The sequence below is a fragment of the Macaca fascicularis genome, chromosome 4 (assembly GCF_037993035.2).
Source record: "Macaca fascicularis isolate 582-1 chromosome 4, T2T-MFA8v1.1".
NCBI lineage: Eukaryota > Metazoa > Chordata > Mammalia > Primates > Cercopithecidae > Macaca > Macaca fascicularis.
Window position 1 is genome coordinate 42,943,336 of NC_088378.1, and position 21,206 is coordinate 42,964,541.

General features: G+C 38.8%; 2 protein-coding genes across 28 annotated transcripts in view; one reads left to right on the forward strand and one right to left on the reverse strand.

Annotated features, from left to right (window-relative positions):
• The window catches only part of ECT2L (epithelial cell transforming 2 like), a 111,705-nt gene extending 102,855 nt beyond the window's left edge, over positions 1-8,850 (forward strand). For all 5 annotated transcript variants that reach the window (XM_005551975.5, XM_005551976.5, XM_005551974.5 and 2 more), the window contains 2 exons: positions 6,584-6,756; positions 8,144-8,850. In XM_005551975.5, the coding sequence (XP_005552032.3) occupies positions 6,584-6,756; positions 8,144-8,271 (301 nt within the window). In that variant the 3' untranslated portion in view covers positions 8,272-8,850. The remainder of the gene's footprint in view (positions 1-6,583; positions 6,757-8,143) is intronic.
• Positions 8,851-10,495: 1,645 nt separating this feature from the next.
• Positions 10,496-21,206, reverse strand: part of REPS1 (RALBP1 associated Eps domain containing 1) — an 86,793-nt gene continuing 76,082 nt past the window's right edge. For all 23 annotated transcript variants that reach the window (XR_012433491.1, XR_012433490.1, XR_012433489.1 and 20 more), the window contains 6 exons: positions 20,475-20,539; positions 18,520-18,705; positions 16,589-16,684; positions 13,980-14,128; positions 12,800-12,905; positions 10,496-10,767 (listed from right to left, as the gene is read on the reverse strand). Coding sequence is in view for 20 of the 23 variants with exons in the window: in XM_074037142.1 (XP_073893243.1) it covers positions 10,699-10,767; positions 12,800-12,905; positions 13,980-14,128; positions 16,589-16,684; positions 18,520-18,705; positions 20,475-20,539 (671 nt within the window). In the remaining 3 variants the exon portion in view is untranslated. The remainder of the gene's footprint in view (positions 10,768-12,799; positions 12,906-13,979; positions 14,129-16,588; positions 16,685-18,519; positions 18,706-20,474; positions 20,540-21,206) is intronic.

Below are 21,206 nucleotides of genomic sequence, written 5' to 3' on the forward strand. Positions count from 1 at the left end.
GTCTCAGCTCACTGCAACCTCTGCCTCCCAGGTTCAAGCAATTCTCCTGTCTCAGCTTCCCACGTAGCTGGGACTACAGGCGCGTGCCACCACACCCAGCTAATTTTTGTATTTTTAGTAGAGATGGGGTTTCACCATGTTGGCCAAGATGGTCTTAATCTCTTGACTTTGTGATCTGCCCGCCTCAGCCTCCCAAAATGCTGGGATTACAGGCGTGAACTACCACACCTGGCCTGCAACTTCCAAGCTCTTTACATGTGGACTGGAAGCTGGAGGTCTAGTTATTACAAAATAGATTTCGGTCTTCAGTACTTGGACAACAAATGAGAATACTTTGAAGATTTAGGATAATCCAAGATCATTTTATGCTCTAATTGTGAGGTATATTTATATTTAAATAGGCACTGCTCTAAGCTATGAGGTATGAGGTATGAAAAATTTACCAGGCCCAGAGAGACATGAGTATGGGACTTCAGTCACACCTCCCCATCCATGCTTGCCTGGGGGCAATTGTTCCTAGGCTGCCTCACCCATTATCTTCACATTAGTGGAAATCATAGACAAAGAACAATTATAGTCAATCAATAGTTTGTGCTATTTTAGTGTAAAATCTTGATAAACAACTCTGGAACTGCCTCTTCTTTTTCTTTAAAAATCCACTTGTAAATGCTACTAATTGGGGTGTATATTCCTGGTAACTGAATCTATGCTCCAGGGTTGCAGTCTCCAAGCTTAGCCCAAATAAACTCTACTTATATTGATTTTGCCTCAGCTTCTTCCTTTTAGGTCAATGACACTGTCTCAGTGATGACATTTATATTATTTGCTAATAAATTTAAATGTAATTTCAAATATTTATTTGAATAGTGTGGTGGCTCATTCCTGTAATCCCAGCACTTTGGAAGGCTGAGGTGGGAGGATCACTTGAGGTCAGGAGTTCTAGACCAGCCTAGGCAACATAGTGAGACCCCGTCTCTACAGGGGGAAAAAAAAGTTTTGAAATTAGGTAAATGCAAACAGGCTCATATTCCAAAAGATATCACACAATACTTAGCCTGCAACCTTGTTTTCTGTCATTGTAGAAAATCACATAAAACTCAAGGAATGCCATCCCCATTTCTACCAGGAATTTTTACTTAGAGGAAATATACTCTGCTTGTATTTATACATACAGTACCAACTCATATAAGGCTTTACTCTTTACCATATGTTAACTTCTCTCATTTGATAGATTTAATTACAATTACCTGATGAGGCAGGTAGGACAGGAACCATGTTATGGGTGGGCAATCTGGCTTAAGTTGCCTGAAGTCACAGAGTTAAGTGCTGGTCTTGGAATTTAGAACCAGGTCTCTCGGTGCACAGGCAATGCTGTTTCCAGTGATTAGACCAGGAGGCAGAAAGGTGAACCAAGTCTTCCTTATAATAATCTAACATAGTAACAATTACTGAACAAATACATATTTTTCTTTTTCTGAGACAGAGTCTCCTTCTGTTGCCCAGGCTGGAGTGCAGTGGTGCGATCTCAACTCACTACAACCTCTGCCTCCCGGGTTCAAGCGATTCTCGTGCCTCAGCCTCCCAAAATAGCTTGAAGTACAGGGGCATGCCATCACGCCCAGCTAATTTTTTTGTGTATTTTTAGTAGAGATGGGGTTTCACCATATTGGCCAGGCTCATCTTGAAATCCCGGCCTCAAGTGATCCACCCATCTTGGCCATGTGTGAGCCACTGCACCTGGCCACAAATAACAGACAATAACTATGACACAGAAAGAACGAGTGTTTGCATTCTAAATGAAATTTAAAATAGAAATGAAGTCATACAGTCATTTTAAGAGCTGGGAAATTCAGAGGGCAATTTGTTCCTCTGGGGACATGGACCATTATTTTGGGTATGTTAAACTTTTAGAATATATTTTGTACCTTGGAACTTCTGTATTATTGTTTTTATCATAAACACTGATTTTCATGTCTGTGATTTTAAACTTGCTGATTTTTTTTTTTCCCTTAATGAGATGGGGTCTTGCCACACTGGCCAGGCTGGTCTTGAATTCCTGGGCTCAGATGATCCTCCCAACTTGGCCTCCCAAAGTGCTGGGATTACAGGCAGGAGCCACTGCACGTGGCCAAAGCTTGCTGATTTTTAAGCATGCTTTTTTTCTTCCAACGGAGTCTTACCAAAGGTACAAAAGTGGTGCAGGACTGGTGAACAGAGGCCTGGCCTTGTTCATCAAATAGAGCCATCCACTTCCCAGGCCGATTTTCCTTGGGGAAATATCCTATTATACTGCCAAAAAGACATACTGTAAACTTTCCTCTTAGCTTCCCCCAAAGGGATCTACAGTCATTTAGCAGTTAACTATGCGTTAGAGAAAACATACTCAGGCTTCTCAAGGGTACTAGACTTTGGTCCAGAATTGACTCATTCTGGGGACCCCCAACGCCACTGTGATCCACCAGGCTGGGTGATAAACAGTTTCGACTCAGGTCAGCTCACAGTGGAGCTGATGACCTGCTGTTGTCCATGTACCGAAACTCTCTTTTTGAGTTTCACTCTTGTTGCCCAGGCTGGAGTGCAATGGCGTGATCTCGGCTAACTGCAACCTCCGTCTCCTGGGTTAAGCGATTCTCTTGCCTCAGCTTCCCAAGTGGCTGGGATTATCTGTAGGCTCCACACCCATGGGTTCAACTGAGGATGGAAAACATTAAAAAATAAATACAATTAAAACAAACAAATAAAAACCTCATACGGTATAAGTATTCACATAGTGTTTACATTGTATTAAATGATTTAGAGAGATTATATGAAAATACCAAGCATCCTCAGATTTTGGTTTTTTTTTTTTTTTTTTTTTTGAGACGGAGTCTTGCTCTGTAGCCCGGGCTGGAGTGCAGTGGCCGGATCTCAGCTCACTGCAAGCTCCGCCTCCTGGGTTTGCGCCATTCTCCTGCCTCAGCCTCCTGAGTAGCTGGGACTACAGGCGCCCGCCACCTCGCCCGGCTAGTTTTTTGTATTTTTAGTAGAGATGGGGTTTCACCGTGTTAGCCAGGATGGTCTCGATCTCCTGACCTCGTGATCTGCCCGTCTCGGCCTCCCAAAGTGCTGGGATTACAGGCTTGAGCCACCGCGCCCGGCCAGCAGGAGGTCCTGGAACACATTCCCCATGGATATCAAGGGATGACTGTATTTGCTTTTGCATATTTAGAGGAACTGTTAAATTTTTAGAGTTTTTGGTGTTTGGTCTGTGGATAAACATTGTTGGAGATCTTGAGGGGCTTAATTTAGTAAATGGCTTTTGAAAAGTTTTTCTAGATAAAAATCATATATAAAATAGCCCTCTCAGAATCAGATTGAAATAATAACCTCTTTGTGTGTTTCTTTCCCTCACTCATGTCCTCGGAATACAAAAGGCTCAATTCTAAGCTCAAGTTAGTATGGCTGCTCCATCCCCTCCCTGGGCCAACCATCCACCTGGTCCAAGTGGGCCACAAAACTGGAATTCTCTTTCATTCACCTCTAATATCAGTGTGATCCCTTCCAAAGGAAAAAACTGAACACCAATTTACCAAAGCAAGTACCTCTTTGAATGCTACTTTTTCAAAGCACTCTGTTGGCATCTTTCCTGATATTTGGATACAGCAGTTTTATTACAGATTTGAACAGTTTTCTAAACTTCTATGATAGGAGACATAATTGTTCTTATGGATATGGTAAAAAAAAATATTGCTCCCCCTCTCCCGCAAAAGTAAGACTATGGTAGAATTCTTTCGCCTATTCAAAATGGCTACTCACCACATACTGCCCATCACACAGACTTAAAATGCACCCCCTGCCTTTCTTGCTTCCACTCTCCCTCATCCTTAGTTCTATTCATTCCTTTATTCTCAGAATAACCTATTGACTTGATCTAGAAATATTTTTGCAAGATATCAGTAAATGTGAAGCACCCCACTCTTCCCAGCCTAAATCATAACCAAAGACAGAAGAAAATGTTTGAAAGAAAGAGCTAGCTCTAGTGGCTGGGTGACCACCGTTTCCATTGATCCACACACCTAAAACAACTCCTACTTCCTAACACTGTCCAAGTAGCTGAACCTGAAACATGGAACTCTTGGACATTTTTAAACTACCTGATGAAGTCCTTTGCCCAGTTCTTAGGCATAGCTGTAACTAACAAATGACGGAAGTGCCTTACTACTCAAAGTGTGTCCCGCAGATCTGTGGACTCAGCATCACCAGGGAGCGTGCCAGAAATGCAGAATTCTCAGGCCACCCTAGCTCTATTCAATCAAAATTTGCATTTTAACAAAATCACCAAGTAAATCAGAAGCAAATTAAAGCTATTACCATATAGTTTTAAATATGAATTATAGCAGCTTTTATGAAGAACAACCTGGAGGTATTTGATAAAAATATACACAGCAGTCCCCCCTTATCTATGAAAATACCTTTTAAGACCCCCAGTAGATGGCTGAAACCTCACAGTACTGAGCCCTATAATATCACATTTTTTGCTATACATTCATACATATGATAAAGTTTAAAGATTAGGTACCATAAGAGATTACTTAATAAAATAGAACAATTATGATGACATAAAGTAATAAAAGTTATGTAAAGGTTTATCTGTGGAAAGAGAAACCATAAATAAGGGGGGACTCCGTGTAGCCTTTGACCAATCCATCCTACTCTCAGGAATTGTATCTGACAGAACAAATATTAGGACTTTGTTTCTATGTAAGAAATCTGCTCATTGCAACATTCACAGTGGCAATGGAGAAAAAAACAAATGGAGAGAGAGGGGGAGAGAAAAAAAGGAGGGGACCCAAGCCTCTTAACAAAGCAAATGTCCATCAAAGGAGAACACCCATCAATAGGGGAAGAGTTGAATAAATGATGTTGTACCCACACCATGAAGTACTGGTTAGCCATTAAAAGGAAGGAATAAAAGTCCTATCCATTAACTTGAAGTGATTTCCATTGCTGAGTGAGAAAAGCAAGAAAAGAGTAGGGAAAATCTTAGCATTTTTGTAAGATAACCTTTCCTGTACATAGATACGTGTGTGTGTGTGTGTGTGTGTGTGTGTGTGTGTGTATGTGTTTACCTGGGCAAGTACAAAAGAGTGGAAATGTACTAGGTTGATAACTTGGGTGATCTGAGTGAAGACAGGTGAGGTCGTGCTATGTGGAAAAGTGGAGGGGGAAAGAGGTACGCTAAATAAAAGCCAATAGCAGGGATTGATGTCACTTAAGCATTTTGTAATACTTTATGTTCTAAACTGACAATGTAAAAATCAAACAAAAATGGTGAAGATGAAAAATAAGAGACCCGAACAAGCATAAATATATGGAGTCTTCATTAGAGTAACTTCCTGAGGGTTCCTTGATGCTTCTGACAGGAAAACAATTATCCTCTATTAAAACATTTAGTTTGCTTCACTTAGCCACCCCTGGTCGGGGGGAATTGGAAGGTGGGGTGGGTTTCCCCAAGCTCCTCCCAGGCTATCACCACTCACCCCCACAGGACAGATAACCCACACTAGAGCAGAGTGAGGCCTGCCAACACAGCAATCTCGCTCCAATGACAGAAAAGTAGAGGATAACAGATGGGAGGTTGAGGACAACAAATTTTACTCCTTGATAAATATGCCTACAGTTGACCATGGTAGCAACCTCAGCAAAAACAAAGAACTATTTAATTTTTACCTTTCAAACTGATGAACTATATTAGGTTATCTACTACTTTCCAATCAAAAGTAAAAATTTTTGTATTTACTTCTACATAGTGGTTAAATGCTTTTTTCTCCTATTAATACACCTCATGCCAAATTAGTTCTTGTGTTTCTCTCTACCCCAACTTGTTATCCTTTTTTTTTTTTTTTTTTTTAGAGACGGAGTCTTGCTCTGTCGCCCAGGCTGGAGTGCAGTGGTGCAATCTTAGCTCACTCCAATCTCCAACTCCCGGGTTCAAGTGATTCTCGTCTCAGCCTCCCAAGTAGCTAGGACTACAGGTGCGCACCACCATGCATGGCTAATTTTTATATTTTTAGTAGAGATGTGGTTTCACTATGTTGGCAAGGCTGGTATTGGAACTCCTGACCTAGTAATCAGCCTGCCTCGGCCTCTCAAAGTGCTAGGATTACAGGTCTGAGCCGCTGCGCCAGGCCTTGTTATCCTTAAAGGTGAAACAAAACAAAGACTTATTTTCTTCAGATTGCCCAAATACATCAAAATACCAACACTGACAAAAATTTACCAACACAGATATAATTCATTTCATAAAGAAGGGAAAGTCAGTGTTTCTTTTCCCACATGGATTACCAAATACTTATCCCATGGACAAACTCAAAGCACTCCACCAGGAGCCCTGAGGGCCCACAGTACTGACCTGACCTCAGACACACAAGAGGGGTGAATCACATCGGGAGGAATATTATACTGAGAACTTCAACCAGCCATTCAAAATGTCAGTAGTGGGGTAAAAACCTTGACTAGTGACTTAACAATTTCAAGATGGTTAACTATGTAATAAAGCACGTATGTTATGTATTAAAACTGCACCTTCTCCATTTTAACACAGGCTCTATGAACACATCCATGATCTCAGCCTTTTCCTCTTCAATGATGCACTGCTCGTTTCTAGTCGGGGCACATCTCATACTCCATTTGAGAGGACTTCAAAAACAACCTACCAGTTCATTGCATCAGTGGCCCTTCATCGGTTACTCATAGAAAATATTCCAGATTCCAAGTGTATGTATTTTTTTTCCTTCCAAGAGACAGATACCTTCAAAAAGCTATATAATGTAAAGCTCTTTAATAGAATAGTAGAAAAAGGACTGGAATTATAATTTACCAGGTTGCAAATAAGTCCCCCAATATTAGAATTTCATTAAACAATGTAAACTTTCATCTGCCTCTGAAATAGTTAAAGACAGGACTTCTGGCATTCAGACATGAACCTTAGATGTTAGGAAAACAGCTTTCAAAAATCACAAAGGGAGGCAATGCCCCATATTACCATGAGTTCTTTGAAGCAGTGACATGAGAGCTGGAGTTCTCAACCATTATTCTACACTGTCTGAAGATGCTACAGTCTTAAAGCATATTTTAAATTTTTATCTATTACTTTCCCATTCTACTAGGACTAAGTGATTATTACATATTTGACATAACCTTTTCTTCCTTAAGTTTGCATCTAAGCTGGGAGTTGTTACATAAAGGAATCCACAGATATGCAAAGGATGCTTGGTAAACTAAACACTTCACTCACAATAATTCCAATAGAAGTATCATTTTGTCACAAAAACGAAGTCCTACTTAAACCCACTGTACCTATTTTTATTAGTTATTATCCTATATTTTACTTCCCAAGCTTAAAAGGATCTTTATCTTATTCCTATATCTGTTAGGCCAGACAGTCTGAATGTAACATCTCTCATTCCAATGTTTTTCACTGCATGTCAAGACAGAACTTAAGGTTAAAGTTGGAACCCAAGACCCTACTACTTACAGAAGTACCAAACTAAACAAAAGGCCTATTTCCCAATGGCTTCAGCCCCATTCTAAATCTGAGCCTGAGAAAAAATGAGTATTTCCACCTAGAATACAAACTCAGGTTAAAAAGGCTTAGTTACCTATCAACACTGGGTATGGTTAGCGTATGAAACATGTCTCCTTCAGTTCCCTTCCCATGACAATCAGCTGTGACCTACGTCAAAACATTGTTAAGTGACCTAATAGTGGGCATTCAGCTAAGTAGCTGGCTTGATTCTGTCATTGGTTCTCATACTGAGGTCGTCCAGGTCTAGCTCTTAGCATCTTTATTTATAATAACTATCAGTAAAGACTGTTACTGATTCCAGTTCCTTCTGCAGTCATTGAGACAAGGAATTAAAAAACATTACATCATCTATCCTTTAATCTTTAAAATAATTGTAATTACAATAACTGTAATATAGACATTATTTTACACTGCATTTGAATTTAGTAATTTTAGGAAGTTATATTCTACACTGGATATGTATTTCTTTTTAGGTTTTAAAATTCTCAAAGATGATGACTTTTGAGTATTAACATTTTTTCTCATTTTGATTGCTACCTGCAAGGATTAATTAGTATATCTCAAATGCTTTTACAGATGTCAAGAATGCATTTATTCTTCAAGGTCCAAAATATAAATGGATTTGTGCTACAGAAGTAGAGGATGAGAAGTTCCTATGGCTGTCAGTACTTAGAAATGCAATCAAAAGCAGTATGGAGAAGTGAGACCAAACTTGAAAACTTCAAGGGTGCCAATTCTCCCCAGCAAAGACAGACAACATGTATTTTCTGTTCCAAAATATCCAGTAAGAAACAGAGTAACTGTCATGGATGATGAGATAAACTAAGATGACCCATAGGATCTTTCCAACTTTTAAACTTTATCATTTGTGCTCACTTATGTAGAATGTGTAAGTACATTTTGAGTTCAAAATTTTCAATTACTTCTTTTAGTAGCTATATTTCATGGATAATATTATTTGGAGTAATGTGATGTGATGAAACGTAAGACAGAGCAAGCACATTGTATAAAGCTTTGTTTTATGATCTAATGCAAAAAGCAGAATGAAAGTTTTCTTAAGTGATCAGTCTAGAAAAATATTTTAATTTGTTGGTGATTTACCATTTTTAACATTTTCATGAAACAATTATTGATTTAAAATATGGATAAGAAGGCTGTGCGTGGTGCCTCACGTCTGTAATCCCAGCACTTTGGGAGGCCGAGGCGGCATATCACCTGGGGTCAGGAGTTTGAGACCAGCCTCACCAACATGGAGAAACCCCGTCTCTACTAAAAATACAAAATTAGCCAGGCATGGTGGCACACACCTATAGTCCCAGCTACTTGTGAGGCTGAGGCAGGAGAAGAATCACTTGTACCCAGGAGGTGGAGGTTGCAGTGAGCTGAGATGGCTCCACTGCACTCCAGCCTGGGTGACAAGAGCAAACCTCTGTCTCAAAAAAAAAAAAAAAAAAGACAAGAAATACAAAGGACAATTTACTCAAAAACTTGTCATACATATACGGATGTACTCCTCTAGACAGCATTAAAGATATACTGCTTCCAAGTGCTAAAAAAGTTTTCTATAATTTTTAAGTGTTATTTATTGCAAGGCTAAACTCTAAGGAGCTTTAAAAATATTTCTGACATTGTTTAAATTAGAAGGCTATTGTTAAAAAGCAAATTTTAAAGAACAAAAATAAATGGAAACAGCAAAAGTTGCTTGTAATGAAATGCAGCTAAGTAAAACTGTTTCTTTTAAAACAAAGACACTGAAAAATAGGTGTTGAGTAGTTTCCTGGGCCTTTAATGCTTTAATCTGATTATTTAACAACTAAAGCCATACTGATGGCCACTTGGAAACTTTAGCTGATGTATATTTTTACCTAGATATCACTAGGTAAAAATTATATTAATCTTGGAAGCTTGAGGTTGTCAGTTTTCCTTGTTCTTCATATTCTTGTTTATAGTAACAAAATCTATCGGTACAGTTTAGGATGGTGAATCTATAGTATTTAAACAATTTTTCTTTCAGAAATGAATATACAAAACCTTCTATTTCTTAAAACTTTAAATTGTTGTTAAAAAGATGAGCAAAAGTTAAAATATTATGCTGTTTTATTGGTGTAAAACCACACTTCTGATTCTGCCAAGATATATCCATGCAGTTTAACAACTATGATCCTATAGACAGAATAACTCTTAAAGGGAATATCTGCTGTTAGCAATGGATCAAAATGTATATATCATATAATATTAAACAAAATCTAAAACAGCATATTGTCCTGAATAAGGCACACTCCAGAAACTCATTAATAGGAAAAACTTGTTTGTATAGCAAAAGAATGAGTGGCAAGATGGCTAAAGGTAAACTAGAAATCTTAAGGAATTTCCCTTTATTTTGTGAATAACTGATATCCTCAGAAGTTTTAAAACAATACTTAAAAAAATTAACAAAGGCCATTACTCATACCTATTTCATAAGTTTACATGAATGCTGAATTATTCAATCTCACATAAAATAGTTATAAGTCGCTAATGAAGTTGATCACATTTCTACAAGGGAAATATAAAATCTGACGTTTATATTTGTCACAAGTTGACATGTAAAAGAGGCTTGAACGTAACACATGATTTGTGAAGAATGCAGACAGCTGCAGAGAGTAAATTAGCTTATGGTGAAAACCGCCTTATCCAATATAATTCTTTAAAATCAAAAATTAAATGGGAAACTCTTTCTGAAGATTTTTATGGAATAGACGCTTTATGTAAAATATTAAACAAACATAAAAGGACAAACTGACAATTTATTTGAGTCTGTGACTGAGATGTAAACGAGGAGCCCATTCTATAAATTAAATTGGTGTGTGATATTAGCCATAGAAACATTGCATATCCCAGCTGCTATGGAACAGAAAAGGTGAGTGTGCCAATAAACACAACACACCCTCCAGAAAACGTCATCCTGACCTTTTTATTGTTGAAATTAAAAAATAAAAGATACTTAAATACAATGGTGAACATATAGGGCAAAACAGAATCATAAAATTTAATGTTGAGTTAAGCAGTGAGCTGAATGTTTGGGTCTCCAAATTGGCTTTGAACCCAAAACCACTTAAAAACAAGTATGTTCACAGTTAACGGCAATTGGCTTATAGGTGAGAGAATGGTCGAAGTTGTTCCAGTTGAACTTCCAGGGAAATTCTCTCCTCAAGAACATCCTGAAAAAGATGCAAAGCCCAAGTTATGTTTCAAAGTATAGAAAAATGAAGGAATATCTAACAATAGCTCTGCTTCCAGAAAACAATTTAAATTTGTCAAGACGACTAAGGGAGAGCTTATTCATATTTTAAAAGTATACTTCACTTTAGAAACGTAGTTTCTTTATATGTTAATACTAAAGATCCTAGTAATTTCACACATTTTCTTATTACACAAATCAGGGTAACAGAATGTCTAGTTATTAGAAAAGTCAGTGTTTGCAACAAATAGGTATTAACACCTGAATTTTGCAATAAGCCTGCCCCTGAATTAACCGTAGATGAATTTGTTAATATAGCTTCTTTTCCCTAGTGATGACATCTGGCTATATCAACTCCTAGATCTCATTTTGAGCTTTAGTTTCCCAAATAATAACTTTGCATTCAGAATTTTTAATCAATGTTGATTTTAGGGAGTCTTTTCAGTTAGCCACCAAATTCTAACTTATTTACTTTCTTTTTTTCTCTTTCAAATTGACAGTATCATGTTTTAACCAGAACTACCTCTTTCTATTTCGTACCTTACTTCTTATTTTCTGTTCTCAGAAGTAAGGAAGAAAGTATTTTTCAAAATAGCTTCAATATACTTGTTTCAATGGTCTTCCCTGGTTCAGAAAAACATGCATTAACAAAATTTTCATCTTCATGGATATACTACTAAGCTTGTCTTTAAGTTCATTTTTCCTGTACAATGGACTAAATTAATAATCATATAACTACAAATGTCTTCTCCTTTGATCATAGAGTTATACAAGAATATCATTCATTCAATAGATGTTTATCAAATGCCTAACATATGATCTAGGTTTTGGGGATAGAGACAAAGTGGTCATAAGTTTATATCATTCATTCAACAGACCTTAACAAATGCCTAGCATACTAGGTTTTGAGGAGAGGGACAAGATGGTCATAAATTTATCTAGGACAATCCCAGTTTATATCCAGTGTCTTGGCCTAAATAATGATAATGCAACCCTCTTTTTTTCCTCTCAAAAGTGTCTTGATTTGGATGATATATTACATGATCTTCCTAAACAGAAATGATTATGACTTACCCTCAAAGAGTTCACTGTAATAGGACAGAGAGACAAATGTGTCATAGATAGTAATTCCAGGACACTGTAATAAATGCTAAATGAGGAGCATGAACAGAATATTACAAGAATGAACCAACTGCATTCATTTGTCATTTCCACGGACTCTCATCTCATCTTTGTTCTATTCCAAGTGGGATAGATAGTGCTCCAGCATCTCCACTGCCTGGAATTCCCAGGTCCCACCTTAGCTCTACAAAAACCAGAATCTTCATTTTAACATGATCCAAGATTACCTATATATGCATTAAGGTTTGAGAACCACTGGTTTGTAAGACATGAGTACCTAATAATGTTGGGGAACCATAAGTGATTCTGGGAGTAATTTTTTTTTTGACCCAGTAAGGAAGGAGTAAGTAGGAGTAATTTTTATTTCTAGGGAAGCAAAGAAATCATAGTTACTAGAAAACAAACACATTCCTCTCGGGTATTAGATGACAGTAGTACACACTGTGCATAAGCACCATTTCTATTTAAGGCTTGCCTTTTCTCTTTCCACATGCAAGACGACTGAAATTGCTGCCACCTCTCTCTTCTTCTTTTAGGCCTGTTTAAGTCCCTTTAATGGAATTTGAGTTGTCTTTGATAAAAGGACAAACTAGGACCTGGGTGCAGTGGCTCAAGCCAGTAATCCCAGCTACTCAGGAGGCTGAGGTGGGAGGATAGCTTGAGCCCAGGTTGCCAGGGTGACAGAGCGAGATCTTGTCTCTTTAAAAAAAAAAAAAAGGGTGTGTGTGTGTGGTGGCGGGTGGGGGGTAAACTAACCACAGTCAAAGCATCTAGAAAATTAGAGAAGAGAGCTATGTATGTGATCTTGGAGGTGTCTGAGATCACATTCCTTCTCTTTAGGTTTCTTTACTAAGATAAGGAATATTATAAAGATTCAGAAACTATATTACCTTTAATTGTTGCTGCAATTCGCTATTCAATCTGGCCAAAACTGTGTTGGTTTCCTTATTGCGTCTAATCGATGCCTGAATAGCTTTCTTATCTTTCCCAACAGATCTGAGAAGACAAAGAAGGCAAAAAAACCTGTAACATTCATTTATCTTAAATCCTCTCTATTCCTCCCTGATCTATTTCTAAACATGAGAAGCAAAAGGAGCATCTTTTTCCTTACTAGCATAGCTCAACATCACTTGCTCAGTTGCAGTGATAAACCAAAAGCTTCAGCACTATAGGAGAGGTAAAAAAAAAAAAAAAAAAAAAGAAATTATTAAAAAATTTCTTCTGTAGAATCACCTGAGTTTAAGTAAAAGAGTCTAAAGTAGGTACTGGCAAACCTTTTCTGTAAAAGACCAGACAGTACATATTTCAGGCTCTGTGGGCCATATAGTTTCTGTCTCATATTCTAGTTTTTTGTTTTCTTTTCTCTTCTGTTCTTTCTTCTCTCTTCTACAAAAAAGAACAAGTCATTCTGCATTCATAGGCTATATAAAAACAGGCCATAGGCTGAGCTGAATTTGGCCCATTAAGAGTTAATCTGCTGATTCTTGGTCTAGAACACCATAATTAAAATACCAGTTTTACTATAAACTATCAAGTTTAAAGAACGTACTGCTATTGAAACAGGGTGTTAAAATGGAATTGGAATACAACTTAATAATAAAGGGGAAACATGGGAAGAATACCTACTCATACATGACATGGCTCTGCTCAATTAAAGAACTAGTCTGATCATAATTTATTTCAGTCTGATTATTGTTGTTGTTATTATTTTTGTGATGGAGTCTTGCTCTGTTGCCCAGGCTGGAGTGCACTGGTGCCATCTTGGCTCACTACAACCTCCGCCTCCTGGGTTCAAGCAATTCTCCTGCCTCAGCCTCCCGAGTAGCTGGGTGGGACTACAGGTGTGCACCACCACACCTGGCTAATTTTTTTTTGTATTTTTAGCAGAGACAGGGTTTCACCATGTTAGTCAGGCTGGTCCAACTCCTGACCACAAATGATCTGCCCAGCTCGGCCTCCCAAACTGCTATTACAGGTGTGAGCCACCATGCCCGGCCCAGTTTGATTGTTTTTAATTGTTGTGCTTTTTCTTCCTAGTAATTAAATGTGCCTAGGAATAGCTTTGATTACCTGGGAATAGAAGGTTGTGATGCAAGAACAGCAGCTAAGACACCCGTCTTTTGTGTATGTTCATCGACTTCTGGCCTTAATTCATCTTCTGATTTTAATCTTCTTCGAACAGGTTTAGGTGGTGGAGCAAGAGGTGTTGTGCCTTTGCTCTTTAAGACAAGAATTCCATTAATAATAAGCATTTCTGAAGACATTCATAGTTAGCACTCTGCAACACCATTTGCTTTCTTTAAGCCATTTGCTCTTGGAAAATTGAAAGTTACTTGTCCTACTTTAAATCTATGTATTTGTGGCAAGAGCTAACTTAAATTATAGAGGGAAAAGATGTTTCTAGTTGACACCACAATCATGAATGTACCTGCAATATAAATATTTTTAGAATAACATATTGATGCAAAACTGTTAATATTCACAGTTTTAACATAAATATGATACAGAATCAATATATACCTGTTCAACAATAAACAAAGGCAGTCTCCAGAAATATCTAAGCATTATGACTATAGGATTTCTTACTCAAAAATACTAACATGTATCTTAATGAATAAAATAACATTATAAAGTAATGGAAAGCTAAGCAACTCTTTAAAATACCAAAAACATCACTATTAATATGCACAGTAATTAAAACTTTTGAAAATGAGTTGACATTTTGTTGGCGATTATGAATCTGCCCTCGGCAGAATAAAAAACAGCGTTTTGGCATTTACCGTAACTTGATTTAACTGTAAATAAATAAAAACAATAGTCAACTGCTATCTCTTAAGTGATATTTTTAATTTGTTGCTGTGAGTTGACAAAAATAAAGTTCATTACTTAAAAACTCACAGGACTACTAATGTAATAAAACAGTGATATGGTTTGGCTCTGTGCCCCCAAATCTCACCTCAAATTGTAATCCCCGTGTGTCAAGGGAGGGGCCTGGTAGGAGATGACTGGGTCATGGGGGTGGTCCCCCATACTGTTCTTGTGAGAGTGAGGGTGTTCTCACAAGAGCTAATTATTTTAAAGTGAGGCACTTCCTCGCTCTTTTTCCATCCTGCCACCTGCTTCCCCTTTGCCTTCCGCCATGACTGTAAATTTCCTGAGGCCTCCCCAGCCATGCAGAGCTGTGAGTCAATTAAATCTCTTTTGTTTATAAATCACCCACTCTCAGGTGGTATCTTTACAGCAGTATGAAAACAGACTAATACACACACAGCATCCAGAAAGTAGAATTGAAGCACTTCAGAAACACATGCTGTTTTTATAACTATTGGGAATGTCTAGATGATAACAGAAAAAAAAAGTTACCAAAATTATTCCCTCAAAGGGAAAGTGTGCTGATATTTGCAATCTGAGGTACACTGATATAGTTGAGGTATTTGTCCCCTCCAAATCTCATGTTGAAATGTGACCTCTAATGTTGGAGGTGGGCCTAGTGGGAGGTGTTTGGGTCATGGAGTAGATCCCTCGTGAATGGCTTGGTGCCCTTCTCACGGTAATGAATGAGTTCTAACTCTGAGTTTACATGAGAGCTGGCTGTTTAAAAGGGCCTGGCATCTCTCCTTGCTCCCTCACTCGCCATGTGACACATCTGCTCCCACTTTGCCTTCTGCCATGAATCTAAGTTTCCTGAGGCTTTAGAAGAAGCAGATTCTGGTACCATGCTTCCTGTACAGCCTGCAGAACCATGAGGCAAAATAAACCTCTTTTCTTTTTTTGAGACAGGGTCTCATTCTGTCACCCAGGGTGGAGTGCAGGGCACTATCTCAGTTCACTACAATCTCCACCTCCCAGGCTCAAGCAATCCCTCAACTTCAGCCTCCCGAGTAGCTGGGACTACAGGCGTGCACCACCACACCTGGCTAATTTTTGTGCTTTTTGTAGAGACAGGGTTTCGCTGCGTTGCCCAGGCTGGTCTCGAATTCCTAAGCTCAAGTGATCCATCTGCCTTGGACTCTCAAAGTGCTGGGATTACAGGTGTAAGCCACTATGTCCAACATAACCTCTTTTTTTTTTTGTACAAATTACCCAGTCTCACATATTCCTTTATAGCAATGCAGACGGACTAACACATATATAAAACAGATAAGGACTGACAGATGAACAGAAGGCATGGAGAGATATGTAGTAAAGCAAGTATAGTAAAATAATAATGTTATAAGGTAGTGAATTTACTGATGTACAATGAAAAACTGTTTCAATTTTTCTGTATGCTTAAACGTTTTCATAATAAAATGTTGGGGAAAAATTATTCCTAAAACAGTTAAAGAACAAGTTAAGAGCAAAAGGAATAACAATAACTTTAGAGAGTTGATAATTTTTCTTTATTATATTCAAGACTACAATAAAAGAAACTGAATTTCACCTATAAAGAAGTTCTACCTTATATAGTGGGAAGAATGTAATAACCACTTAAATTCTGAGAACCTGTGACACATATTTAACATAGATTACAGAATATCATCTCCATTAAATAGGCAGACTTTGTTCTGTGACAGACTGACTATACTACAGTTAAAGGTAGAGAAACGGGTTAGATGATTTCTGGTTGACCTTATTTCTAAAAATTATTTCACATAACTTATGATGTACAAAATTATTATTATAAAAGACATTTTGCATACCACATTGGTGGGAGCACTAGCAGCTGTCTTTTCTTCAGTTTTACTATCTGCTTTGGCAACTCGAAGAGAATTTGCAGGATCAGAAGCTTTTTCAGCCTAAAAATGAGTATGTTTATCACTATTAATTATACGTAACATGTAATTATGCATAAATATAGCATACGTAACAAATCGGAGTAAAATGTTAAATATTCAGACAAGAAAACTGAGATGATGTTAAGAAACTTGAAGGAACTTCATTAAATGAGATTTCTCTGCTACTGAAAGGCAGAGGGGAGAGCAGATAATAGATGTGTGAGGGAGAGGACGACGGGGTGAGGATGCAGGTAATAGATGTGTGAGGGAGAGGAGGACGGGGCGAGGATGCAGCTATGTAATAGATGTGTGAGGGAGAGGAGGATGGGGTGAGGATGCAGGTAATAGATGTATGAGGGAGAGGAGGACGGGGCAAGGACGCAGCTATGTAATAGGGTGAGGATGCAGGTAATAGATGTGTGAGGGAGAGGAGGACGGGGCGAGGACGCAGTTATGTAATAGGGTGAGGATGCAGCTATGTAATAGAGGTGTGAGGGAGAGGAGGACGGGTTGAGGATGCGGCTATGTAATAGATGTGTGAGGGAGAGGAGGACGGGGCGAGGATGCAGCTATGTAATAGATGTGTGAGGGAGAGGAGGACGGGGCGAGGATGCAGCTATGTAATAGATGTGTGAGGGAGAGGAGGACGGGGCGAGGATGCAGCTATGCAATAGATGTGTGAGGGAGAGGAGGACGGGGTGAGGATGCAGGTAACAGATGTGTGAGGGAGAGGAGGACGGGGCGAGGATGCAGCTGTGTAATAGATGTGTGAGGGAGAGGATGCAGCTATGCAATAGATGTGTGAGGGAGAGGAGGACAGGGTTAGAATGCAGGTAATAGATGTGTGAGGGAGAGGAGGACGGGGCGAGGATGCAGTAATAGATGTGTGAGGGAGAGGAGGACAGGGTTAGAATGCAGGTAATAGATGTGTGAGGGAGACGAGGATGGGGCGAGGATGCAGGTAATAGATGTGTGAGGGAGAGGAAGACGGGGTGAGGATGCAGCCACGGCACTGAACCTCTAAGTGCTTAGTCTGGGAAGTCCTTGTGGTTGGGAGAGGGAGGCATCCACCCAGGGGAGTGAGTACGGTACCCTGTGCACACCTCTACATGCCCACTCTGACCCTCCTAGATGCAGCCCAGTCCCCTAATGGGCACAGCAGAAAGTTATAGGTTTGAAAAGGGAGCGAGTAGGAAATTTTCCATGGCCATGATCTATATGAAAGAGACTGCAGAATTCCTCTGGTCTTTCCAACTCCACATTTATGGTCAGCAATTTAGGTCAGAGATTCCTAGAGAAGTTCTTGCCATTGGAACTACAACAGAATGTCCTAGAACACTGAATATTAAATTTTGATATCCTATAGTCTTTGCTTAGCTAAGGCAACTTAGTCTCATACAAACTGTAAATGCTTTAATTAGAAGTCTGGCTGAAATTTGGTTATAGTTAAAGTTGTAGTTAGATCTAAAAGTTACATCTAGTGAAGGTCCCCTTGTGGAAAAGGTGTAATGAGTGGAGCTATGGTAACCATGGCCTTTTATCACATGGAAATCTTCACCAAATCACGCAGTCAGATGCTTAGCATTAAGATGGAAACCCCCAAAGCAGTGTTTTAGCCACAGCCAGGTGGTGGTGTCTTTTCATGTGGTATCAATCCCCCACCCCCACCAGACTCTGATACTCAGTAAGCATTACACTGCAACCAGCAGATATTGGAGGCCAATAAAAAAGTTGAGAAGCACTGACCTAGGGAATATTTTACTCACTGATGTCACCTCTAATATCTGCTCTGTTGACCCAACATGGTACGGGAAGTGACTGCCTGCAGAAAATTAGCCAAGCCCTTGAAAACTGACCGGCAGGACTTCTGGATGTTTCTCGGCTTCATCATCTTGTTCTTCATTTACATTTGATGCAGCAAATACTTCAAATTGGCTGAAATCTGCAAAATTTGGTTGCTCTGGTATCTGCTGAGGTGAGGTACTAGTGTGAGTTATGAGGCCATCGGCATCCACTGGGCGATGCACAGCGGGACCAGGAGCCTGTGCAATGGTTCAAAACAGAGGAACACACATTTTATCAGCCTATCAGTGTCACAGAGTCATCTTCTTCTTCTTTGAAAATTTAGTATATAAAGATGCCCTGTTTTATTATCTGTAAGTTCAGAGAGGTGTATTACAGTAACATTTAGCTCTAAATAAATGATTAAACCATAAGTGAAAAGCTAAGACACTAAAAAAAAATTAAGATAATAAACTTCCAATAAAAAGATATTTTTTTCAAAAACTATATTGCAAAGAAAGTACACTGAAGGAGAGGGTAGGGCTGGCCCTACCCCCATTCTCCATTTGCATGTATTTTTGTCTTAACTGGGCTAATACACAATAGTTTGTTCCTTAAATAAGTTATTTTTTTTGAATGTTTCACTATGTTTCTTAAAAAGGTTGCTCTTTTTAAAGCGTGAAAACCACTGCTCTAACTATTCTCCCAACATGTCAGGAACACTTCCCTTCAATCCATCTTCCACTCCTTTGCCAGACCAATGCTGCTCCATCTTCAGTCTAAAAATATGTTTACTGAATATCTACTTGTGAACAAAACAAATGAGGCCCGCTTATACCCTAATAAAGCTGCTTCTCTCTGGAGCAGAAGAGAATAAGTAAATAAGAAATTAAAATAGAGTGTGAGATGTTTTATGACAAAGGAAGTAAAGGATACTAAAGAAAGACATCTGAAGTCTCTTCCCTTTAAAAATTCTTCATCTCCTCTAAGAAAAACTCTGTCCTTCTTACTATGATATGGGAGATGCTCTGCCTCCTCCCTATCTCTCTAGCGTCATTTCCCATCACTCCGCACATCTACTCCTGCTGTGCTGAACGAACTTGTTTTCCCCTGAGGAATGTGCCAGGCTTAACACACACTTCCATGGCTTTGTGGATGTCATACCTTCGGTTTGGAATACCTTCTCTCCAATAAATTCCAATTTATCTTTTAAGTCCCTGCTAAGTCTCATTCCAACATTTTATGTATAATGTGATCCTTAACTTCAGCCACTAAGGCTGTCCCAAAGCATTTTATAAATGTCTACTACAGCACTCTAATTTCGATGTGGAAGGGATGCAGAGGTCATTATACTTCCTTAACTCATGTAGTAAACACATCCAGAGAGATGCAGTGAGGTTATTTTGGGGTATCTTGTTTTGTTTTGAGACAGGGTCTCACTCTGTCACCAGGGTGGAGTGCAGTGGTGCAATCACAGCTCACTGCAACCCTGACCTCTCAGGCTCAAGAGATCCTCCCACCTCAGCCTCCCAAGTAGTTGGGACTACAGGTGCACACCACCACACCCAGCTAATTTTTTTTTGTTTTTAGAGATGGGGGTCTCACTATGTTGCCCAGGCTGGTCTGGAACTCCTGGGCTTGAGAAATCCTACCGCCTTAGCCTCCCAAAGTGCTGCAATTACAAGTGTGAACCACTGCACCCAGCCCAGTCAAGTGATTTTGTGAGTCACTGCTACACCCAGGACAGTAATGGATCTCTCCTATCTCCCAATCCATTGTTGTTTCAACTAAACTCTTCTCTGTCAAGACATTATCATTTGTTTCACTTTTAAGGCTCTTTCAAAAAACAACCAGATCATTCTAGAAATGTGTATCTTTCAAAATGAGATTTAGCCTCACTGAATTAAATGCTCATTAAGGATGACCATCAGATCATTCCTGACCTTCCAAATAATTTAAGAACAGAATTAAATACCTAGCAAGAAAAGTGATCATGGGATGTTTAGTAATAAATACCTTGGAGAATTACCTGTGAGGGCTGTGGTCTTGGAGGCACTGCAGGAGGATGGGCAACAACTCCAGCCTGTTGTTGTCCTGCATGAATACGAAAGTCTTCCTTTTAGTAACTGTATAATCACTTTGTTAATAGAAGAAATAGGCTGAATGAATGTGACTACATGATAAAGATTTCTAAGAATGTTTGTTAAGCATTAGAAGGCAGGTACTAACTTGTTACACAGTCTGTATGTAACCTAAAGACCAAATCTGACAGCCTTTCATCAGATGTCGCTTTGCTTCTTAACTCTATTACATGAAGCCCTCCTGGCATACTCCTGCCTATTTCCATAATAGTAAACAACCTTGATTTTCTTCTCATATCTCTGACTGCTGTTTAAGTATCACATGAAAACTTCCAAATTTTCCCTTTCACTTAACACTTCACTTTTCCTCACCATTCTAAACTCATAGTGACTAAAACATCACTTCATCATCCTCTGCCCTAACTTTTCTATGTTAACCAAGGTAACAATAATAATGCCAGTTCTTCAAAAATTGAAAACCTGGGTAAATTATGACTTTTCATCTTCATCAGCCAAATTGAGATCTATCAGTCCCCCCTAACTTGATATCACAACATTGTTCTTTTAAAATTTCCTATGACATCTCTCAGGTTCCCATCTTCATCATTTGCATTCAAACACACTTTAAGTAGTTGTTAAGAAAAAAAAATTGCCTCTCATCTGCTATCTTTTTAACCCGA